Source organism: Dendronephthya gigantea, unplaced genomic scaffold, assembly GCF_004324835.1.
Source record: "Dendronephthya gigantea isolate DGI-Jeju-01 unplaced genomic scaffold, DenGig_1.0 000096F, whole genome shotgun sequence".
Taxonomy (NCBI): domain Eukaryota; kingdom Metazoa; phylum Cnidaria; class Anthozoa; order Malacalcyonacea; family Nephtheidae; genus Dendronephthya; species Dendronephthya gigantea.
Window position 1 is genome coordinate 314,410 of NW_021163106.1, and position 19,864 is coordinate 334,273.

At 37.7% G+C, this 19,864-nt stretch overlaps 1 protein-coding gene across 1 annotated transcript; it reads right to left on the reverse strand.

The window, feature by feature from the left end:
* Positions 1-3,518: 3,518 nt before the first annotated feature.
* Positions 3,519-19,164, reverse strand: LOC114533966 (UHRF1-binding protein 1-like). Its single transcript, XM_028555604.1, has 12 exons — positions 19,015-19,164; positions 18,725-18,887; positions 17,115-17,153; positions 16,378-16,475; positions 15,717-15,996; positions 14,182-14,412; positions 12,884-13,300; positions 11,772-11,933; positions 10,651-10,792; positions 9,759-9,865; positions 9,101-9,181; positions 3,519-6,760 (listed from the first exon to the last, which is right to left on the reverse strand). Exons 1-12 carry the CDS (start codon positions 19,056-19,058, stop codon positions 4,289-4,291), a joined length of 4,236 nt encoding a protein of 1,411 aa, XP_028411405.1. The 5' UTR covers positions 19,059-19,164; the 3' UTR covers positions 3,519-4,288.
* Positions 19,165-19,864: the final 700 nt, after the last annotated feature.

Genomic DNA, 19,864 nt, shown 5'->3' on the forward strand with positions numbered 1-19,864 from the left:
GATAAACAAACGCTGGAATTTCGGCGCGAATGAGTTATATATTGAGTCATATTGTTCGATAATTGTTGTGTGCTATGACTCTAAGTTTTCACTTGTTTAAAAATAATTTTTTCATCTCAAAGTTAATTATTCATGGTGAAGTATAGTATCAACTCACTCTACCTGCATGCCGGGGAATTTTTAGCAATGATGGACATTCTGGTGGTAAATAACGGAACTTTTTTATTGTAGGGAGCGCAATCTTGTTGACATTGGAGTATATAAGAGCGGTATTTTGGCTTAGCAGGAACTCTTAGAAGTAATTAGCAGAACTTTCTGTACAATAAAGGACGGAACTCTTTGATGCTTTATGCTTTATATGGAAACAAATATTAACTTACCATGTTTTCGCCTTCATTATTAATTATTTTAGTGTCTAGCCGCTTACTTTGAAGTAGGCTTTGCTATGCGTTCGTTGAGTTGTTTAACAGTGATCGCGAGTCCATGAATACTGACCGCGTGTCGTAATGAGAAAAATTAATGTTTCCTTCCAGCCCAAGAATGTCAAACGTTTACTTCGTTGATAATGTTTTAAACTGACGAGCTTTAGTTTAATTTATTTTTTATTTACATGCCTTGTCAATCCTGACTGGTGTTCCCCACAAAGCTCATTGCTCCATTAATAGGGTACCTAAAATTACATTATACAAAAATAACACTTGCAAGATAATGGTTATTTCCCTGCCCTTATAGAAACACTCAGACATTGTAGAAACTGTATTTATCTCCTGATACTTCAATGAGGTCAGTGAATCAACCTCTACAGCACATTTCATCAACAAGTTTAGACCACGGACGACATGAATGACAGGCACAGACAGTTTTAAAAGACTGCGGAACATCAATATACTATATACTAGTTCAGTCATCTTTTTATAAAAATCCAATAAGTGTGACTTAAATTGTCCAATGGTAACATCCATGCAATCTACGTATATGTGGTGGTGGACTGTTGAATATTCTAGGAGTTCTGTTGTATAATAATAGCTATTTTGATATGTTAAGGTGTTTACTACGATGTTTATACTAACGCTATTCAATGCCTCGCTCCTTGTGACACGACAGAGAAGCGTAAATACGCAAAGCCTTCCAAAAATCTCGCCTAAAAACCTAAAAATATTTGTAGCTTACATTGTGATCGATATTTTCATCTATTTTGCTTGAAACACAGTCGTTTTGGCTTTTTGTAGTGATATTTCCTACAAACGTGTTTACAAATGAAAAATCCGAAAATTTGCATATAATTATCACCATACTGGCGAAAATTTGACAAAAAAATCGGGAAAATTTCGCCCCAACAAGGACGAATATATAACTTCTAGGGAGCACGAATTCAACAAATACATGACCAAAATGGGAATTCAGCATACTACGTCTAACCCTCTTTGGCCTCAAGGTAATGTTGACGTTGAAGCTTTTATGAAGCCACTCGGCAAGGCTATTCAAATGGCAAACCTTGAAGGACGACCTTGGAAACAATGGTACCACCGGCTCAGTTGCTATATAACCGAGAAATTCGTGGAAAATTTCCCACACTTCCCCACAACAGCAAGGTCATTAGCCAAGCACAACGACAAAGAACAAAAGGAAACAGGAAAACGATATGCGGATTCTCAAAGGCGTGCGCGATCAAGTAAACTACGAGTTAGGGATCATATTCTTTTGCGGCAAAAGAAAACGAAAAAATTTTCAACCAATTTTCGGCCTACGCCATAATTATACAATTATTGGCATCAAAGGGTAAAAAGAAGTTGCGAGAAACCAACAACATGCACTCTATCACGCGAAATGTATCCTTCTTCAAGAAAATAGGGCAGCAAGTATCCAGTGATAAATAGAGTGATGAGAATGTCGTTAACAAGGGACAGGAAGGTGACGCAGTCAAAGTACAGGAACAACATCAGCAAGAACAATAAGAGCTTTGAGGATCTACACGAAATACACGGCAGACAAATATTTATGGGCACCCAGTAAAGTCGGGATTGAGACTTTAAAATATACCCTCAAACAATAAGCGTAAACTATTGGATATTTGCGCAGATAGTTTAAACATTTGACACTTAGTTGTTGTTGGAGAAAGAGGGTGATGTAGTGTTACGTCACTTCCGGTGAGCCTCGTTCAGTAATAGACAGGGCAGCGAGTAAACATTGAATATTTTAGAGGGTTTTGAGTTATAAAACGAGTAGATTACCAAACATAACAACAGCAAGGGCGTTCAATATGTTTGTGATTTCTGATCGATGATAAAATAAAATATTTTCTCTTTGTCAAGAAAAATTCCTCTTTGTCAAGTCAGGGTACCGACAAAGTCTATTCAATTGTAATTTAAGCCGACCTAGATTAGAGGACAATGAAAGTTGATAGAACCTGCATGATATTGCTTGATGAATTTGTTCAATTGTTATGTCAATGTCAAAAGAGAACAATGTTAATGACCTTGCATGACAGTAACGACGAAAGCAATTTAGGAAATGCAATAATTCTAAAATGAAGGGATTCATACGGCTCAATTAAATTCTTTGAAAACGCGTTATCTTTTGCAGTGTCTGTTTTTCCACAATTTACATTTTTTACGAAGTATGCTGCAGATGTTATTTTTATTGCCACCGAAAAAACAAAATCGATCTTGGGGCACCATAATTATATCATTTTTGTCCTTTTAAGAAATTTATTTACAATTGAGGCAATGTAATCATTTTTAATTGTATATTCTTTTTGTCAGATCCAAGATTGATCAATTTAAATGTCTACAATTCTAGATCTACGACTGGTTACAGAAAACTAATATTCCTAGCTTTGTACAGACTCCACTTTGTTTGGTTTTAATTTAGAAAGTTATAAGAAATTCGCAAACATAGCTTGAAAGCTTTTAATTGGAGAATTTACATGGATAAACATTAGAAACAGATTAAATTCAGTTCATTTCAGAAATTCGACATTATGCTATTTACCACGCCAACCCTACATGCAATTAATCGGTACAAAATTCTCCTTTTCAAAGTGTAAACGCGTACGCGGGAGTTAAAGCTACTTCTCGTGAGATAGTACCTAATAAGATAGTACAGGACCTGTATAGTAAGGCGATTGGGGTTGGTACAAAGAGAAATTTCACACCTCTATTTCTCGTCCTGGCTATTTTGTTACAGACTTTAAAATTCTTAACTATATTTTGGGGACTTCAAAATTCTTTAAAATTCTATATACCTATAAACCTAATCGATAACTATAAACACAAGACGCGGACGATCATCGGACTCGGGATTAGCCTCGTACCCAGGGTCTTTTCTCTGTGCTCACTCTCTGTGCTCACTCTGGGGGTGTTCCCCCTAGAGTGAGCACAGAGAGTGTGCACAGAGGAAAGACCCTGGGTACGAGGTTGACCCAGGATATGGTTTAAAGAAGACCAACCATGCATTGAATAAAAATAAAGACACATATGTATCATGAGAAATTCTAACTTTATTTTATGTATAACCTTTTCTTGAAAATTTATTTATTAATTTAAATTTAGTAAATAAAAATTTACAGAATTATATCCCCCTCATGCTCATCTTACTAACCATGTCAATTAGAACCACAAAACGTGGAAAAAGTATCTCCTTTTCACAATTTAAAAGAGTCCGTGAATTAATCTAACTTAGTTAATGTACTTCCAACATCTGGGGGAAAATTTTTGAGCGGATGTTATTTTCATCTCCAACAAAATAAAACATCGGGTTGAAACATATCAAGTACTATGCGTCAACCATAATACACTGCAAGTAACATGACGTATCAAGTAAAAGGTTGGAAAGACCAGCCAGAAGAACATTTAATTGTAAAAGGCAAAACATTCAAGGATAAAATTAATGAAAAATATAATTACACATATTGAAATCAGATCGGGGCGCTGGTAATCTCTTTGAGAGGAATGCATCGATTCAAATCGAGTTCTGAAATCGTACGTCTGGACGAATGTGTTTGTTAAATTAAAAGGCTTTCAAGGCCTTGGAATTTCTTTTTAAATTCAAGTACATTCAAGTTTTCCATCACTCCTTAAATACTTAAGAAAGCGGATGACGTTAAAAAAATAACGCCTCCGTTCGATACACAGACTCAAGATTCCAACGAACCATCGATTGCAGTTTTACAATTCAGGCGAGGGCCAAACTAAGCATGGTACGTCATGTTACGTGCAATTCGGTGAAACGTCCAAGCCGATAATTCCGACCAATGCCTAATTTTTCGACATCACATTTAGTCAGCTAATCATGAATGGCCTGAACTTTGTAGATGACGCACGATATCCTGCATCCTGTCATAATCGCGGTTAGACTTAACCAGTTCGTCTGTCAATCTTTCCACCGTAACCAGCAGTTTATCTCGCTCGCTTTTTAGACCTTCTTTGAGTTCGTTGGAGACCTGAAGCTCATTTAACAAACGCACATTTTCGTATCGGATCGCCGAAACTCTCGAAGTCATGTCGTTGCATTCTTCACGCAGCCTTTCAACCATTTTATCAGACGTCACAAGCTGACCGTCCGGTGTACGATAAAGGTTTTGCTTTGTCGCTGACGCCAAAGGTCCCCTAGGTACATTCACCTGTATTTCTCCTTCACCAGTTCTGATTATTGTTCCTTGCTTAATGTGGACATTTAACGGCAACGATTGAGGCAAGGAGAGCAAACGGGGTGGAGTATCGCTGGTTATATCCAAGCGAAGATTTTTTAGATCGATTATTGCTGGCATAAATGGTTGGGGAACTTCCACTTCATCCTGTACACATTCCAATAAACCATCAACATTGCTCATGAGCAAAGGTACTACAACATCACTCAACGTCAAATGCGCTACGCCATTCTCAACAGCGCCTGTCATTGTTTGATCAACAGTGGAACCCAAGGCATAACGCAACTTCAATTCCCCGTAACCTTTAGAAGGCAGGCGGGGGCTTTTGGGGCATTTCAACTTTGAATTCAGATACCCTTCCAGATTTTCATGGTAGCTTTCGTTGATATCACAGCCACATGCAAGTAGCTTTAATGCAAAATCGTCATTTTTCATTGCAATAGAACATTCCAAAGACGTTCCCGTTATGGTAATGGTGGAAACATCGCGGCATTCGTATGACCGTTCGCTACTTGTACCCGCTGTCAATAGTGAATACTCACTGCCAAAGGTTGATGCATTCACGCTGCTATTTTCGCTTTCACTCTGTTCGTGAACCGCACTATTGGTTCGCACGTCCGCAGTTCCATCTTCTGTCTTACCGAGATGTTCGTTGCTATCGTCTGCCTCGAGTAACTTCTCGTTATCTCTCGGGGAATACTCATAATCTTTAAGTTTAATTTCAGCTTGGATCGTTTCCGATTGCTCATAGCCGTTGTGCGATGGATCAAGGCCATGTGGCTCGGCACAGTGTTCTGATTGGCATTGTGACTGGTCAACATTCGGCGCTGGGACTAGCAACACAACTTCGGCACCCTTACTAACGAGGGAGAGCAAAATACCAGGATCGTCAGGCGCACAGGAGTCACCGGTATTATCCTGCAGCTTTCGCCGTTGATCATCGAATTTGGCCAGATCCGCGAACAAGACGTCTCGTAGGGTCACAAAACTTTCTTGTAATCTCATTAGAAATACAAACTGATAGTGATCAAGCGAGATGGCCAGAGTCTCTGGAACATTTAACAGAATACTCAAGGCGCACTCTGAATTATCCGGTTGTTCATTTTCAGTAGGCCTCGGAGAGTTTTTGTCGTGTCGTATATCACCGCTTCCATCAGACTCAATTCCACTTGTACTACTGACGAATGGGTTAGTTCTGTAGGCTGAAACTCCACGCGAATCTCCCGTCGTTATTCCATCATTCTCTCTTGGCTTGATACTGCTAACATTTTCTGTATTGATTTTTCCGTTAAGATTACTCTGGAAAGAATTGGAAGATATCGACTGAACACTTCCTGACGTAATACTATCCTCGGTGAAACTGCTCGTTGATTCTTCGGATCCACTCTCGCTAACGTTCGGCGATATTCCGATCATTGTATTATCGCGGATATCTGAAGGTAACAAGGGAATGTTAACCGAGGTGGCTGATCGTGATTTATGAACCTTGGCAAAACCTGGCGACGATAATGGAGTTGATTTGGTCGACGATGATTTACGGTATGGCTTCGACTGTTTGCAGTAAGGATCTGACGGTGATCGACGTAACGCGTTCATTGACGAATTCTGAGAATACTCTGACAACGTGTTTCCAACTGGAAGAGACAGCGGCTTTGGCTGTTGACTGCTTCGAGCAATGGGATAGCACATGCACAATATTAGAGGAAATGGTTCGATAAAAGGCCTCGGTCGGCGATTTGACTCCTCAATTCCAATAAAATCACACCAGCACTGGCGAGCATTCAACATCCACACAACTGACCAATTGTTCCCTGACACTTCATCCCCACAGATATTCTCGTTATTGAGAATTCCGGAGAGTAGGCTAAAATCATTCAGCCAAGCTGTTTGTGATAGAGGCTTCACATCACTGGCATCATTGGGGAAAACATCACTATTAACGTACAGCTGACTTTTGAGAAATACCTCCAACGTATTCACGAGATCTGACTGCTTGAAGTCCGAACCGATTCGAGCGTTACTTACTCGGAAACTCGACATGTGGATTTGAAGAGCCTGAGGCCGATATTGTTTGTACAAAGAACTAGCATCACTTGGACAAGGCAATGTTATCTAAAGAAATGAAAGGATAACGATCACATTTTAGAAGCGTTTATTTTAGCGTGAAAAGTATTTGCATGCATGCATAATAAAGAACACCATGCAGTAGTACTGTCTCTTTCTATAAAAATTCGAGGGATGACGAAAGGGGGTTGTTGTTGTTGTTTTGAGATTTTTATCATAAACATGAATTTACTGGCTTTTTAAACTTTAATTTTAAATTAAACGCATTTATAAAATGATTTCAAAAGAATCACCCTAATGAAACCATTTTTTTCCGCATTTAGGTTTAAGGCAATTTATATTTTTAGTCGTTGAGAAAAAGTACTGTAGTAGTGATGCATTGTTTAGTATATTCATTTCGCAGTGGCGTAGCCAGACGATAACTGGGGGGGGGGGCATATTCATATATTCGTGATACGCAGGTTTAATTTCTTTTCAAATCAACTGTCTTTACAGTCTGTTAACATGAATATATGAATATGCCCCCTCCCCAATTATCGATGCTCGCTACGCCACTGTCATTTCGGTCTCGGATATCAAAATTCTTCACTGTTTAATTCCGATACAAAGATTGACCATAGGCAGCCCAAATATGCGTGATTATTTGAACGCGAGAAATTTTTCAGGAATTTGTCAACATGGTGTAATATTCGAATTACGATTTAAAACTACTTTTAACATGACAAAATACGGCAGTATTTTTATAGATTTTGATAAAAAAATATTTCCGTACGATGCGGGATGACAGTGATCCTTGTATTCGTTATTGTTTTGAAATATTTTATATGATCCTATTAGTTAAAACAATAGTCCAACGAACCTTAACCAATTTCAACCAATAGGATCATGTAAAATATTTGAAACCAATGAGGAATAACGGGACCACTGGCATCAAGCATCGTAAGAAAAGTCTTTGATCAAAAAGTATAAAAATATTGCCGTATTTTGTCACGCTAATTAAAAGCAGTTTTAAATCGTAACTCGATTGCAAGAAGTTAGGAAAATTATCAGAGATTAGTTGCTGTATTTTTTATTTGTTTCGGTCACTATAATTAAGGTATTTTGTCATAGTCTAAGTGGTAAATGAAAAAAGTGGTAAATTTCTTAACGCAAAAAAGAGCTTCCTACCTTATGTAATTATACATTATTATTACACCATGTTGACAAATTGCCGAAAAACCGCGTTCAAATTATCACGCCTATTTAGGCTGCCTATGGTTTGACTCACTTCGACAGCAATCCAAAAGACGACATAATATATTTTACTTGGTATTAGTATTATGGAATAAAATTATATAAATATACGAAAGCCTCCAGAAATTGAATATATAATGCATGTTATCAGACAGCCACAAACCTACGTGAAATCGGATTTGACTAAGAAATGTTTTTATCCTGACCTTGTTTTCTTCGCCGCAGCCCACATCATTTTGGCTCTCACGATTAGATTTGCTGCTCTTTCGTTAAGGGCCCCCTTCCACTTACGCGTTTTTCATACGCACGTACACGTACGTAAAAGTTTAAATCCTTACATATGTCATATTTGAAAACGCCAGGCGAATAAATCGAAAGAAAAAGTTTTCCGCATATTTTAGTATCCATTTTTTAACCCATTCGGCAAATAATAAAAATTTGGAGGCATTTAAAGTTTTCGTGCGTAAAAAAAAACGCGACAGTGGAAAGCAGCCTTAATTGTCAAATTCAAACTTTAGTATCGAATTAAGTGATGTTCTGGGGCCGGTTGCATCAAGCCCGTTTAGCTTAAACGGTGCATAAGTCAAAAATAGAAAGCAAGTCTAACGTTTGATTCAACGAGCGCACTAACTGTTTTTGACCTCGATACAAAGATACTGTCTACAACTATATTCACTTGATAATATTCAAGTTGACACATCCCAGAGAGATGTAAGAGTGTTATTCAAAGCTAAACGGGGTTGATACAACCGGCCCGCAGTATTAGATAGAAAATATAACCTGCGTCTGCTTATGACTTTAATGTAGTACAAATTGACAAAAATTCCACAAATTTGAACGACATAAAATTTTAAATTCCCCCACAACGAAAATACTCATCTATACGGATCGAAGTTCATCGATCGACACTGGAATGCATAAGGTCAGGGGCGGCGAGAGATCGTGGAGGGTGCAAATATTCATAATTATATTCACGTTAGCATTGTTAGTTTCCTTTGAAATTGATTGTTTTCACGGTCAGCTAACATGAATAGATTATTGTCCCCCCCCCAACCCTTTTCCGCGACCTCTGGATAAGGTTTACGGTGAGGCACATTGTGACCTCGATCTTTCGGGCCGTACGGTCTGATGTGTGCATGTTAACACTGTACGTACCTTCGGCATAAGTCCTTCAATCCGAACATCAATGTGCCTGGGTTCTGTTTCTTGGGCTGCGATGAGTTCTTCTGCCCATGCCTAAAATTATTATTGGAAAATTAGGGTGCTTAATTAAAATAAGCTATCCTGGGTTGCGATACGCCCCCCCCCCCTTGGCATAAGCGGGATAAGGTTTAAGGATTGATGGATAAGGATTGATTTTGAATTTCTGGCAACAACTTAATGAAACGACATGAGACGTCAATGATACAGTTCCTAACAGCAAGACACGATAAAATATTTCTAAAATAAGAATTAGTGATCAAAATGAATTGACGGCATGCAAAAGAAAGCAAATAACTCCTCTTTTATGCTACGTAAAAATTGAATTGTTAGACTCAATATTTAAGAGGTTACAGCATGTTTAATAGGTGCCGATTTCGTTTTTTAGATACCCTGTGAATATAGGCTTTGTAGGAATAGCTAATGCAAAGAAGAAGACAAACGTACAACGGCCTAAAGGCAAATTTTTTACTCGATCAGGATAAGGTGTAATGAGTTACAAGGTTCATCTTTTTTAGGGCATAGAATTCAAGAAATTAAGGACAAACTTTATCCAATTACGTGCAAAGCAGTTTTTTAGGTATTTTGCAACGAAAATTCTACGTGAACTTACAAAGCCTGATCTAATACTCTGCATAAATCTATGAAACCAGATGCAGGTAACGCTGTCCATTGTCAGGTGAAGTGGGTTGATTTGACAAAATAAATTTGGTTGTGGAACTGAAAGAAAAATAAGTGCAAATTTAGGCACTACGTACTGTACTCAACTTTAACCATTATTTTAGTGCCAAGATTGACCAAAAAGATTGTCTCTTTTAGAGTGGATCGGTTGTATTAAAAATAAGGTATACTAATTGATAAATGTTTGGCCCAAACTACTGTATATCATGCAATTAACACAAATATTAATTCAGGGCCGTAACTAGAAGGATAATTTGGGGGGGGGGTATTAATTCATATATTCAGTTCTGCCCGACGTATTTCTATTGTAAGCTATTGCACTTACAAAAGAAACCCGTCGGGCAGAACTAAATATATGAATAAACACCCCCCCCCCAATTATCCTTCTAGTTACGGCCCTGAATATTATGTCTATATTCCTGACTATCGACCGGACAGTGATTTTTTCGACAGTTCTAAAAACGCATGAAAAGCAAAAAAAAACGAACGAGAAATTCCCAATTTAGGAATGCTAAGATATAATTAAGGTTATACCCAACAACGGGCGATTTCAAAGCAATGGAAAAACCACTATCCGGTAGATAGTGCTATCCAGCCTTCACACAACCGGACCCAGTACTTTCTATATTCTCATGCACTATATTTTAAAGATGGCTCTTGCATTATTATTCTTACATTATTAATAATACATGTATATATTAATATATACATATATTAATATTACTCTATACTGTCGTCAACGTGAAAAAGGCTAAATACACAAGATATATATTTCATGATTACAAACGAAATGGATCAGGGAATATTGATGAAGGAACTTTTACCTTTGGCATCCTCCTGACCAGGATAAAAATATAACGTGTAATCAAACTGTAACGTCGGCAGTTCGCTTGGTAAACACAACGTTTTCTTGTCAGAACAGAGAAATGGTATTTTTGATGTACTTGTCATTTCGTTGGTTGAGACCTGAAAAAACAAGTAACAATGCATGCGTTAGCATCTAATTTTATCTTCGTGCGTGAGCAGTGGCGTAAATTTTGAGTTATTAGGGAGATTTAGCGTGGGGACGCGAACGTCAAAGATGACGTGAAAATGGCGAATAAATGGCGTGATGCGCCCAAATATGGACATGCCACGCCATGCAATTACTCGCCATTTTATATAACGTAGCATTTGACGTTCACGTCCTCATGCTAAATCTCCCTATATTAGCTATAATGGACGACTTGCGTTTAAGACTGATTTCGGACCTCGGCGATAAAAAGGAAATTTCCTGAAAGAGCTTACTACAATTAGTAAAACTACCAGGTTTAGCTGCGAATTGTTGTAAATTACGAAAAATATAGTCTTGGGAAGTTGTCAAATTTTGTATACATTTGTATTACGGCTGGAAGTTTGTAACTAAATTAGTTACACATTGGCATGGCTATATTTTCCGTATTTCACAAAATTTCGCGGCCAAACTTTGAGTTTGCACTAATTCAAGTTTAGCTGCATGTGGTGATTTACTTTCTTCTTATCATTTCGATCAAAAATTAGTCTAAAGCGCAAGTCGTCCATTATTGATGTTTTTAGAATATTATTGTTTTCACAGCCAATGAACACTAAAATATCAGCATACTGTACGTGAGTGAGTGAGAAATTTGTGAGCGACCACGAAACCTACAAATATTGAAATTTCACCTCACAATCACGCACATATATGAAATGCTCTATTTTACCTCAAATTAAGTTCCCTACAATTAGTGACAAAACCTTTCCGGGCACTAAGATTTTGTTTTTATGTTGATATACAATTCATTAAAAACATTGACTCCTTTCCCCGCCCCCCCTCAAGGTTGGTTAGGCATTTTTAACATTAAACATTGCAATGGGCTGGGCGTATCTATTGCATATCGAAGTGGAATGTTTTCCCTGATTGTATACCAAGGAAGTATATGCTTACCGGCATAACAATGAACTCATCACAACTGATAACAAACGCGCACTCGTATAAATACATAGGAGGAGGCTTCTTGGAAATACCATCAGTAGCAGTAACGACATTTCTATTAAAGCCTGGGTCATGACGCGTATACTTTGCATTTCCAACGCCTTGCTCGGGAACCTATTAGAATAAAGAAATATAATCAAAGATCCAGTTCACCAGAACGTTATAGAAATAAAAGCTTTATTCCCCTACAGATGTGCTCCTAAAGTTGTAGCAACTTTCAACTTATGAAAAGTTGATAATGCATGATCAAGATTTTAGATATCAAGCGACAGAGGGAGAAGGTCTATTTAGACGATACTGTAGGTTGCACATATGCGTATTGTCACTGAAGAATAAAAATGAGTGCAAGACACATTTTTACCTATTCCTATATCATGTTTGGAACGTGTTCATTTGGTCATACGTCGGGGTAAAAATCGCACATGCATGCACGACAAATGTCATAGTGTATAAATGTTTATAAAGTTCAATTTGAAACTATTGGCCGTATTTATATTAGAGGAAGGCTTAGACGTCTGAGACGTTAAAGTTGTCTTATATAAATACGAGAAAATGGTGAGCGGAATTAAACGTATAGACGAATTAAACATTTCAAATTAAGGGCGTGCAAAATGACGCTTTTAACTGACGAATCAACCGTCGTAGACGTTAAATTCTTGTAATACAAATAAGAGGCTATTGAAAATGGACGCATTTTTGCACAAACGTGGGGCAATCCAGGTGATTATGTGGGTCCATGAAGACTCTTTTCTTCGGAAAACGGAGCAAATTAATTTTTTTGCGCGTGTTTATGTTCATCTCGTATTCATACTAATCCCACTTAGCCACAAGACGTTTAAGTCGTCCAGACGTTTAAGACCTAGGTTAAAAGACGCATTTTGGTCGTGTCGAATGCAAATTCAAACCATATAGATAATGAGATGGCAAACCTGATTAAGCTTCATTACCATCTCAATGCCTATTGTTTGAATTGCATTCCACGCGACCAAAATGCGACGTTTAACCTAGGCCTAAGCCGTCCTGTGATATAAATACGACCATTCCTGGCAAACCCTGAACAGCACCTGAGAATTCTGCTTCATTCTGCTTTTCTTGCTGTCTTCCTTCATTACTTTCTTAAAACTATTAAACAATTCCTGAACCCAGTGAGCGCGAGTCAGCGATGCCTCGTTATGAGAGGCCCAATGCACACGTGATGTGAAAGCCAGATGGTAAGGATAGTGCTCGAAAGATAGTTTATTAACCACAATTTGCATAGAGCCTCCCGATTGTCCGCCTTCGTCGATAAAGGATTTCTCGATTGGTGTGTCGTCGCATAAATGAATGTCAATTTTTCCAGTTGTTACTCGATATGAAGTCTCTTTCACATCCTCCTTTTGAAATAATGACGAAGGAGTCTGATTGGAGTAGTCAGTTGGGGAAATATGTTCGTTCCAGTTCTCACTAGGCGAGTTATAGGACTGCGTAGAATCGTCTGAAGCCTGTGTTGAAAGAGTACAAAACAAAATGAAATGCTTCGGCGTTTCGAAGTCGCACGGACAAGCTGGTAAAATATAGGTATAGCGAGTAATGTAAGAAAGTGTAGAGCAGAAATTACTAAGCATCAAATCATAACAAATGCCTATATACTGTAATATAAACGAAAAAGGGCCTCGTCCTTCGACCTTAAAGGGTCTCTTCGGGAGAGTCAATAGAGAATTTATGATTTACAACGCGGTAACATGCAGCTCGACGTCCCTAGTCAATTATTTTGCTAGAAATTATAGCTACTGGAAGTTAATTATGCCGCCAGGACCTTGAAATATACAAACGTTTCAATTGTAATAAGAACCTCCGATGTCTAACTGATATTGCAGTTTCATATATAAGCTATCAAACAGCTATCACGTTGTCGCAGCTTTCATGTCATCAAGAGGCCGTGAAAATGGCTCATTTGAAGGCGTCGTAAAAACGACAACGTTGGCGTTGGACCACAAATTATGCATACCTATAGTGTCTAGCGTGTGGTGTTTCTTTGTGTCGCAAGCGCGTCGTCGAGCTGGCCGCGTCGTGAATCGTAAACATACCGACATGCACTAGAACGAAGACACTAAAGTTTCAACAGCGGAAATTGATTTTATCTACTTAAGCTGACGTTATATAGCAAATATGTAGACAAAATCGGCTAATAGACGGCTAAAAAAATACGATTTCAAGTTTGCCGTTCTGCGGTTAGTGGTTTGCCACAAACGTTCAAAGTGCCTATTGTGTTATAACTTGCAGCTTGGGCTATTGTGGAAACAGGCATTGTTTATGAACGTTTGCAAAATCATTTACCTTCCCACCAATGTTCGTTAGATCAAAGATAAAAAATTTAACTTACCACACTAGGAGCTGGTTCACTTTTCTTACATTTCTCTACGACCTGAACTACAGACTTGGCAAATCCGGCAACTGCCCGTAACTGCACATGCGTGAGAACCCACAAGATATCGTCACTAATAGCGTGAAGACGAGCGGCAACAACAGAGCAATCTTCTATCTTCTTTTTTATCACAATGTTCAATTTTGCTGCGCTTGTGATCAAACGCAACGGAGACGACGATAATGAACTCTAGAAATGAGAATAAGTAAGGAATAAGAGAACGAGAGATCTCACTCGACTTAATTTGAAATCGCGCTTGCTCTAACACGAACTCGGCAAATGAACTCTACACACGATGTGATCTATCGGTGTATAGGCAAAATCTGCAACTCAGCGTTGTAATGGGCAAAAGCGATGGGCATCTAAAATGATATACTCCAAGAGAGAATCAAGGCAAAAAAAGATTCAATATTCCATTATAGAATGTCTACCGTGTTTTAAGGTGAAAGATGCAAAACAGAGCAATACCGCTTTACGAACTTATTTTGAGACAACAAAATGCCATTTAATCGACCTCGAACCTTACAGTAAGTTCTAAGACACGCTGGGGAGGGACGTACGAAAATACTGGTTGAGAAAGATCACATGCCCTGTGAATTTTAAAAGAATTTCGATTAGTGTACCAGAACGACAGTTTCCCAGGGATAAAAGAAAATCATACAATAACGTACAATAACTAGCTAATATTGGGTAATTTTAAACTGCCAACAAAATGTTACACCTTCCATGAACTACATTTTCGGCAGTTAAATCCTATAAGCCCTATATTCTTGACGTGCATCTCGATTTCAGCAATTTTTTTTAAGGATAATTTTTAGAGCACACGTAGCATAGTACTGCGGTCTCATCCTATGCGATTCAATGCGTGATGCTTCATACTCCCACATAAGTGCGATCTTAACTCGGCAAAAAATTCTCATCAGCATAACCACAATATAATATTGTATATCATATCGTTTATCATAATATAAACAAAACAAATCAAGTTGTTTGACACGCAATATTGCTACTTCTATCCTGGGGCCAGTTGTTCGAAGCTAGATTCTCGCCCTGGGTTAAATGTTAATGTCCTTCTGACCACTGCTAATTCGTTTTATACTTTAGAAAATATGACATCTATCGGTTCAGAAAAAAATAATGAAAAAATATTTTCAACTTTGTAAACAAGCGATTAGAAAAATTAATGTAAAGATTTGTTTCAGCCCAGGGTTAAGCTACGAGACGTTTGAACAACCGACCCCAGCTGAAGAACGACTACCCAAGAGATGACAGGGGGAAGATAAAGGCACTACTGTATGTGTACTCACTCGCAACATTTCACTTACAATTTGTAATTCTAGTTGTCAACTATAAAATACGCGACATCGATTGGCCAAACATGTCCGTAACTATAGGCAAACGTTAACTACCATTCTACATACACAACCGCTCCTCGGGATTTCAGGTTTTTTGGGTTTTTTGTATGTATGTATATAGCTACTTAAAATACTGACCTCTTCCTGGCCGCTCTTATAGAGAGCATCTGCGTCAATCCTCAGCGTACCGAACGTGATTTGCTTAAAGGTCAACACCTCTTTCCCTTTCTCATCTTTAATCCTGGTATTTCTTAAACTGGATTTCTCCCAGCTGGGGTCGGTGCTGTGGACTGAAAGATGCGACATCTGAAATGTCGCGCGGAATGTCGGGGTTTTGAATGCCATCACGACCGAGTTGATCGTGACATGCATGCCGTCAACAACTTTTTCAGCGAATCCATATTCAGATGGTTTTTCTCTAAAGTGAACCAAATCGGAACGTAAAACAAAGTTGACCAAAAAGAAAACAAATTTTTTAATGTAGTTAAATAAAAAAAATGCTGCAATATTTTTTTCAACTACAGCAATTTGTTTAAGTGTGAGGTCTGGTAATGTGACTGGTCTATCAAAACGACATTTTTATCAACTCAGGGAAAAATTCATTTGCCGTTTGCAATATCTCCCGCTGAAATTGACGAAAATAATTATACTATCAACCATTGAAGAAAAAAAAATAGGGATGAAATTTAGCAACGAAACTTCGAAGCCTTATAAATCATGTTTTGGTACATGAAATCATGAATGAAACTCTTTGGTACACAAACATTTTGTGACTGTATTTTTATGGTCCATCACTCACCTGGCAACTTGATTGGCAGTGACTGAAGAAGTTTGTTTTAAATTAAAATCATCTGAAACTTCAATCATTTCCATATCAACCTCTACACAATCTAAGAACTAGAAGACAAAGTAACGTACCTTTATTAGTTCATCCATTCAAAGCAACTTAAATAATTATTTTAAAATGCACCTATGTAGACTTGAAGAGCATTAAACCTATTAAAATCACTAATTTGCTTGTGCTAAATGCCCTAAGTACTAGAATTGACAGAAAAACCTGCTCGTGTAATACTTCTGGTATGTTTTCTAATGACAGAAAAATCTGCTCGTGCACCGGCAGTACTGCTGAGGTGAACTGTTACTGTAATTAGGTGACACATACGGTATAGATAAATCCACTCAAACGCTGCACCATACATAGCTAGGTTTAAGCTCAATTGACCTAATATGCTGGCCCCTATTATGTTAGGTTTTACATGTGTACTTGTGCCTCCTTCATATCAGGACATGTAATTACCAAATTAACAAATAACAAGTAATTAACAAATTTGTGCAAAAACAATACTTGATATAAAACCGTCATGTGCACCTTTCACAGAGCATGAGATGAGACTAATTGTCGAGAGTGGATAAACAGCAAGGTCTATTTAAACCATCATCCAATAGGAGAACATTGCTAAACCTGGCTTAGTCTATTTGCAATAATTCCCATGTTTCAATACCATTAACAAAGAAAATATGTAAAGATGATCTTACCAATCGAATTGGATCAGTTTTCAATCTTGTCCAGTGTATCTAAATGAATAAATAAATAAATAAATGAATGAATAAGATTAACAAAAGTTTCTTGAGTACATCTTTTCTAAAATACATATATTCTCATTGGTTCAAGTTGAGTAAACCTAATGTTCTTTGTCTTTCAAGTTACCAAACAGGGGGCATCCATCACTGCCATACTTTACCCTGATATTTTCAAGAGCAGAACTATATGCTTTTTACAGAAATTTTATATATGAATATGGATCCATACATAATTATAGGAGAAATATGAAATGGCTAATTTAATAACAAATTTCACCATGCACAAATGTCTGCCACGTTATACCTATTATCTCATTATTTCCTAGGAGATGGACATTCTTAAATTGATGGGATAATGGATATTACTGTAATTAAAGTATTAGAGAATGACTTTAAGACAGAAACAGCTATACAGGTTGATACAGATATATCACATTTCTCTTTTCTCTTTACAAATTATATTATGACAAGACAGTGATGCATGTTGATTCTATCTGTTCTAAGATTATGTATCCCTCAAGAACAACACATGTTCAGTGATTACTGAAAGAAAGGTACATTCAAGGACCTAGGCATGTTTCAGAAAAGGGGGATATTTTTAAGAAAGTTATAGGCACTTTGCTCCAAGCAGCCCTTGATGCATGTAGCATTGGCATTTAAAAAAGGTCTTAGTTGTGTTGGATTGTGTTGGATAGTAAAAGGTTCAGTGGAAGCACTGATGTGCAACTATCGATGGAAAATCTAACCAGAAGAAAACGTTGCAACCCTTTGTGATTAGATTTCAACAGTTCCTAGGGCAGGGATAATGGAACAAGGGAATATATTAAACATGGACTTTAGTATTACCTACAGCACTAAATCACTTATCAGTATAAATTTTCTTTGGACCTTCAGTTTAAATGATATAATTCCTGCATTACAACAAAGTACAGGTAGTGCAGTGAGACTGAATGACAATTCTCAATAATGAATACATAATTACATTCAAATAACATTCAGTCAGAATTTCTGGGGATGATCTGAGATTAAATGCAGGTTACACACACACCCTGCTTAATTCATACTGCATGCATTATACACGCGTACTTCTAAATATACTTAATACTGCTAGAATCCCGTCAAGTGTCCTAGGGAATATCCAAAAACGGCCAATTTCACAATATTCAATTAAACTGCGCGAAAACCACGAGGCACTGGCATGCTGCAAATAATAAATATTTTTCGATCGGCTATTTTGCTTCAAAACATTGCACTTATGGGTGTTAAATAATCACGCAAAGATCTTAGGCACGATACGGGGTTGATTGCGGTATAAAACAGCACTCAAACCTATGTTTTTTCGGTACTTCGCTACAAATGTACAAATTTTTCAAAGTTTACGATATAAATTTTGACATTTGCGGTCAAAATGGGGTAGACAAATTTCAAAATACAAAACCAGAACTAATGTAGGATCATTGCTTGATAAAACCCACGTTCCCATTTGTTGATGTAAAATCTCGAATAATGATTGAATAATATAACATTTCGAACCTCCGGCACTGTTTTGATACATTTTTCCCTACCTTGGCAGATATTTTGTTGCATACTGCCCGGGTTAGTCGTATGAACGGGGGCAGCTCCAACAAGTCTGTAAGAAATTTTTCGTTCAATTCCAAATTTCGAAGCTCTCCCTCGCCTTTGAGGAACTTTAGGCTGATTTTACTTGGAGACAAGTTCTTCGTGAACCTTCGAAAAAAAATCGATTCATGGCATTAAAGTATCGTGTCAAAACAATGATTAAGGCGATGAAGGGTTTGCGAACACGTCCGCATCACGATCGAACAGCATGATAAACAAACGGCGTTTCGTGTACCTAGCCAGTTGTTTTACGATCTGATTCTTGATAATAGTCGTCATCCTAGAATTGCTTTATCAACTGCTGCATTCCCCGAGAAAATAGCTGAAATGGTTCAGAAACCATTCCATGATATATAATGTTCTTCCGCCTCACGGTCTCACACACGTCCCGTTGAACGCAAAGAACAAAAGTGAACCGTGTTTATGAGCCCGCGGAAATAGTAACACGACTTTCGGAAGAAAGTCATGTACGGTAAATGAAATCGACCAGAGACTACTTTTCAGTTTTCACCTAGCAACCCAGCCTCATACAATGGATAGTTACTGAAATAAAAGCGAGCGCGCGAGGGTTCTTGGGGGCGCTTTGGGGTGGCTTCCTCTTTATCAGCTTACCTCTATACAATAACTGAATGCAATGTTATATATTTTACAATTAAAGCGCCTGGGTACGAGGCTGGTTGTCTGCATGCCAATACTGATTCTGGCATTAAGCCGCCAATAAAATTTCATGCTAACGAAAGAAGTTTGCATATTTTAGAAAATATGCGAACAAAATTGGATAATATACCAGAATTTTGTGTCTTGTTTTTTAAACTTATATATTGAGTCTACCAGATGTTTTATATTATAATTATATCGTATATTATATTTCGCGAAATTGCCTGCTTCAAAAGGTAAAAGCGATAATATCGCATAAAAGCGATAATTATCATTTGCATGGTACATGGTACATACACAAAATGAACATTAACAGCTTAACTAAAAATTAGTCAATGCCTGATTTCATGAACTTCTTGCGCTTTCGTGCGGCAATAAACGATTACCGGCTTAATGCGGTTTCTGTGTTTAATTTGCCGGTATGGGGC

Excerpts from the sequence above, each read along its gene's own strand:
- LOC114533966 (XM_028555604.1), bottom strand. The coding sequence starts at position 19,058 with ATGACGACTATTATCAAGAATCAGATCGTAAAACAACTGGCTAG. Across the intron at positions 18,888-19,014 it reads ATCGTAAAACAACTGGCTAG|GTTCACGAAGAACTTGTCTC; the intron begins GTACACGAAACG and ends TTTTTTTCGAAG. Across the intron at positions 13,301-14,181 it reads GTGAACCAGCTCCTAGTGTG|GCTTCAGACGATTCTACGCA; the intron begins GTAAGTTAAATT and ends CTTTCAACACAG.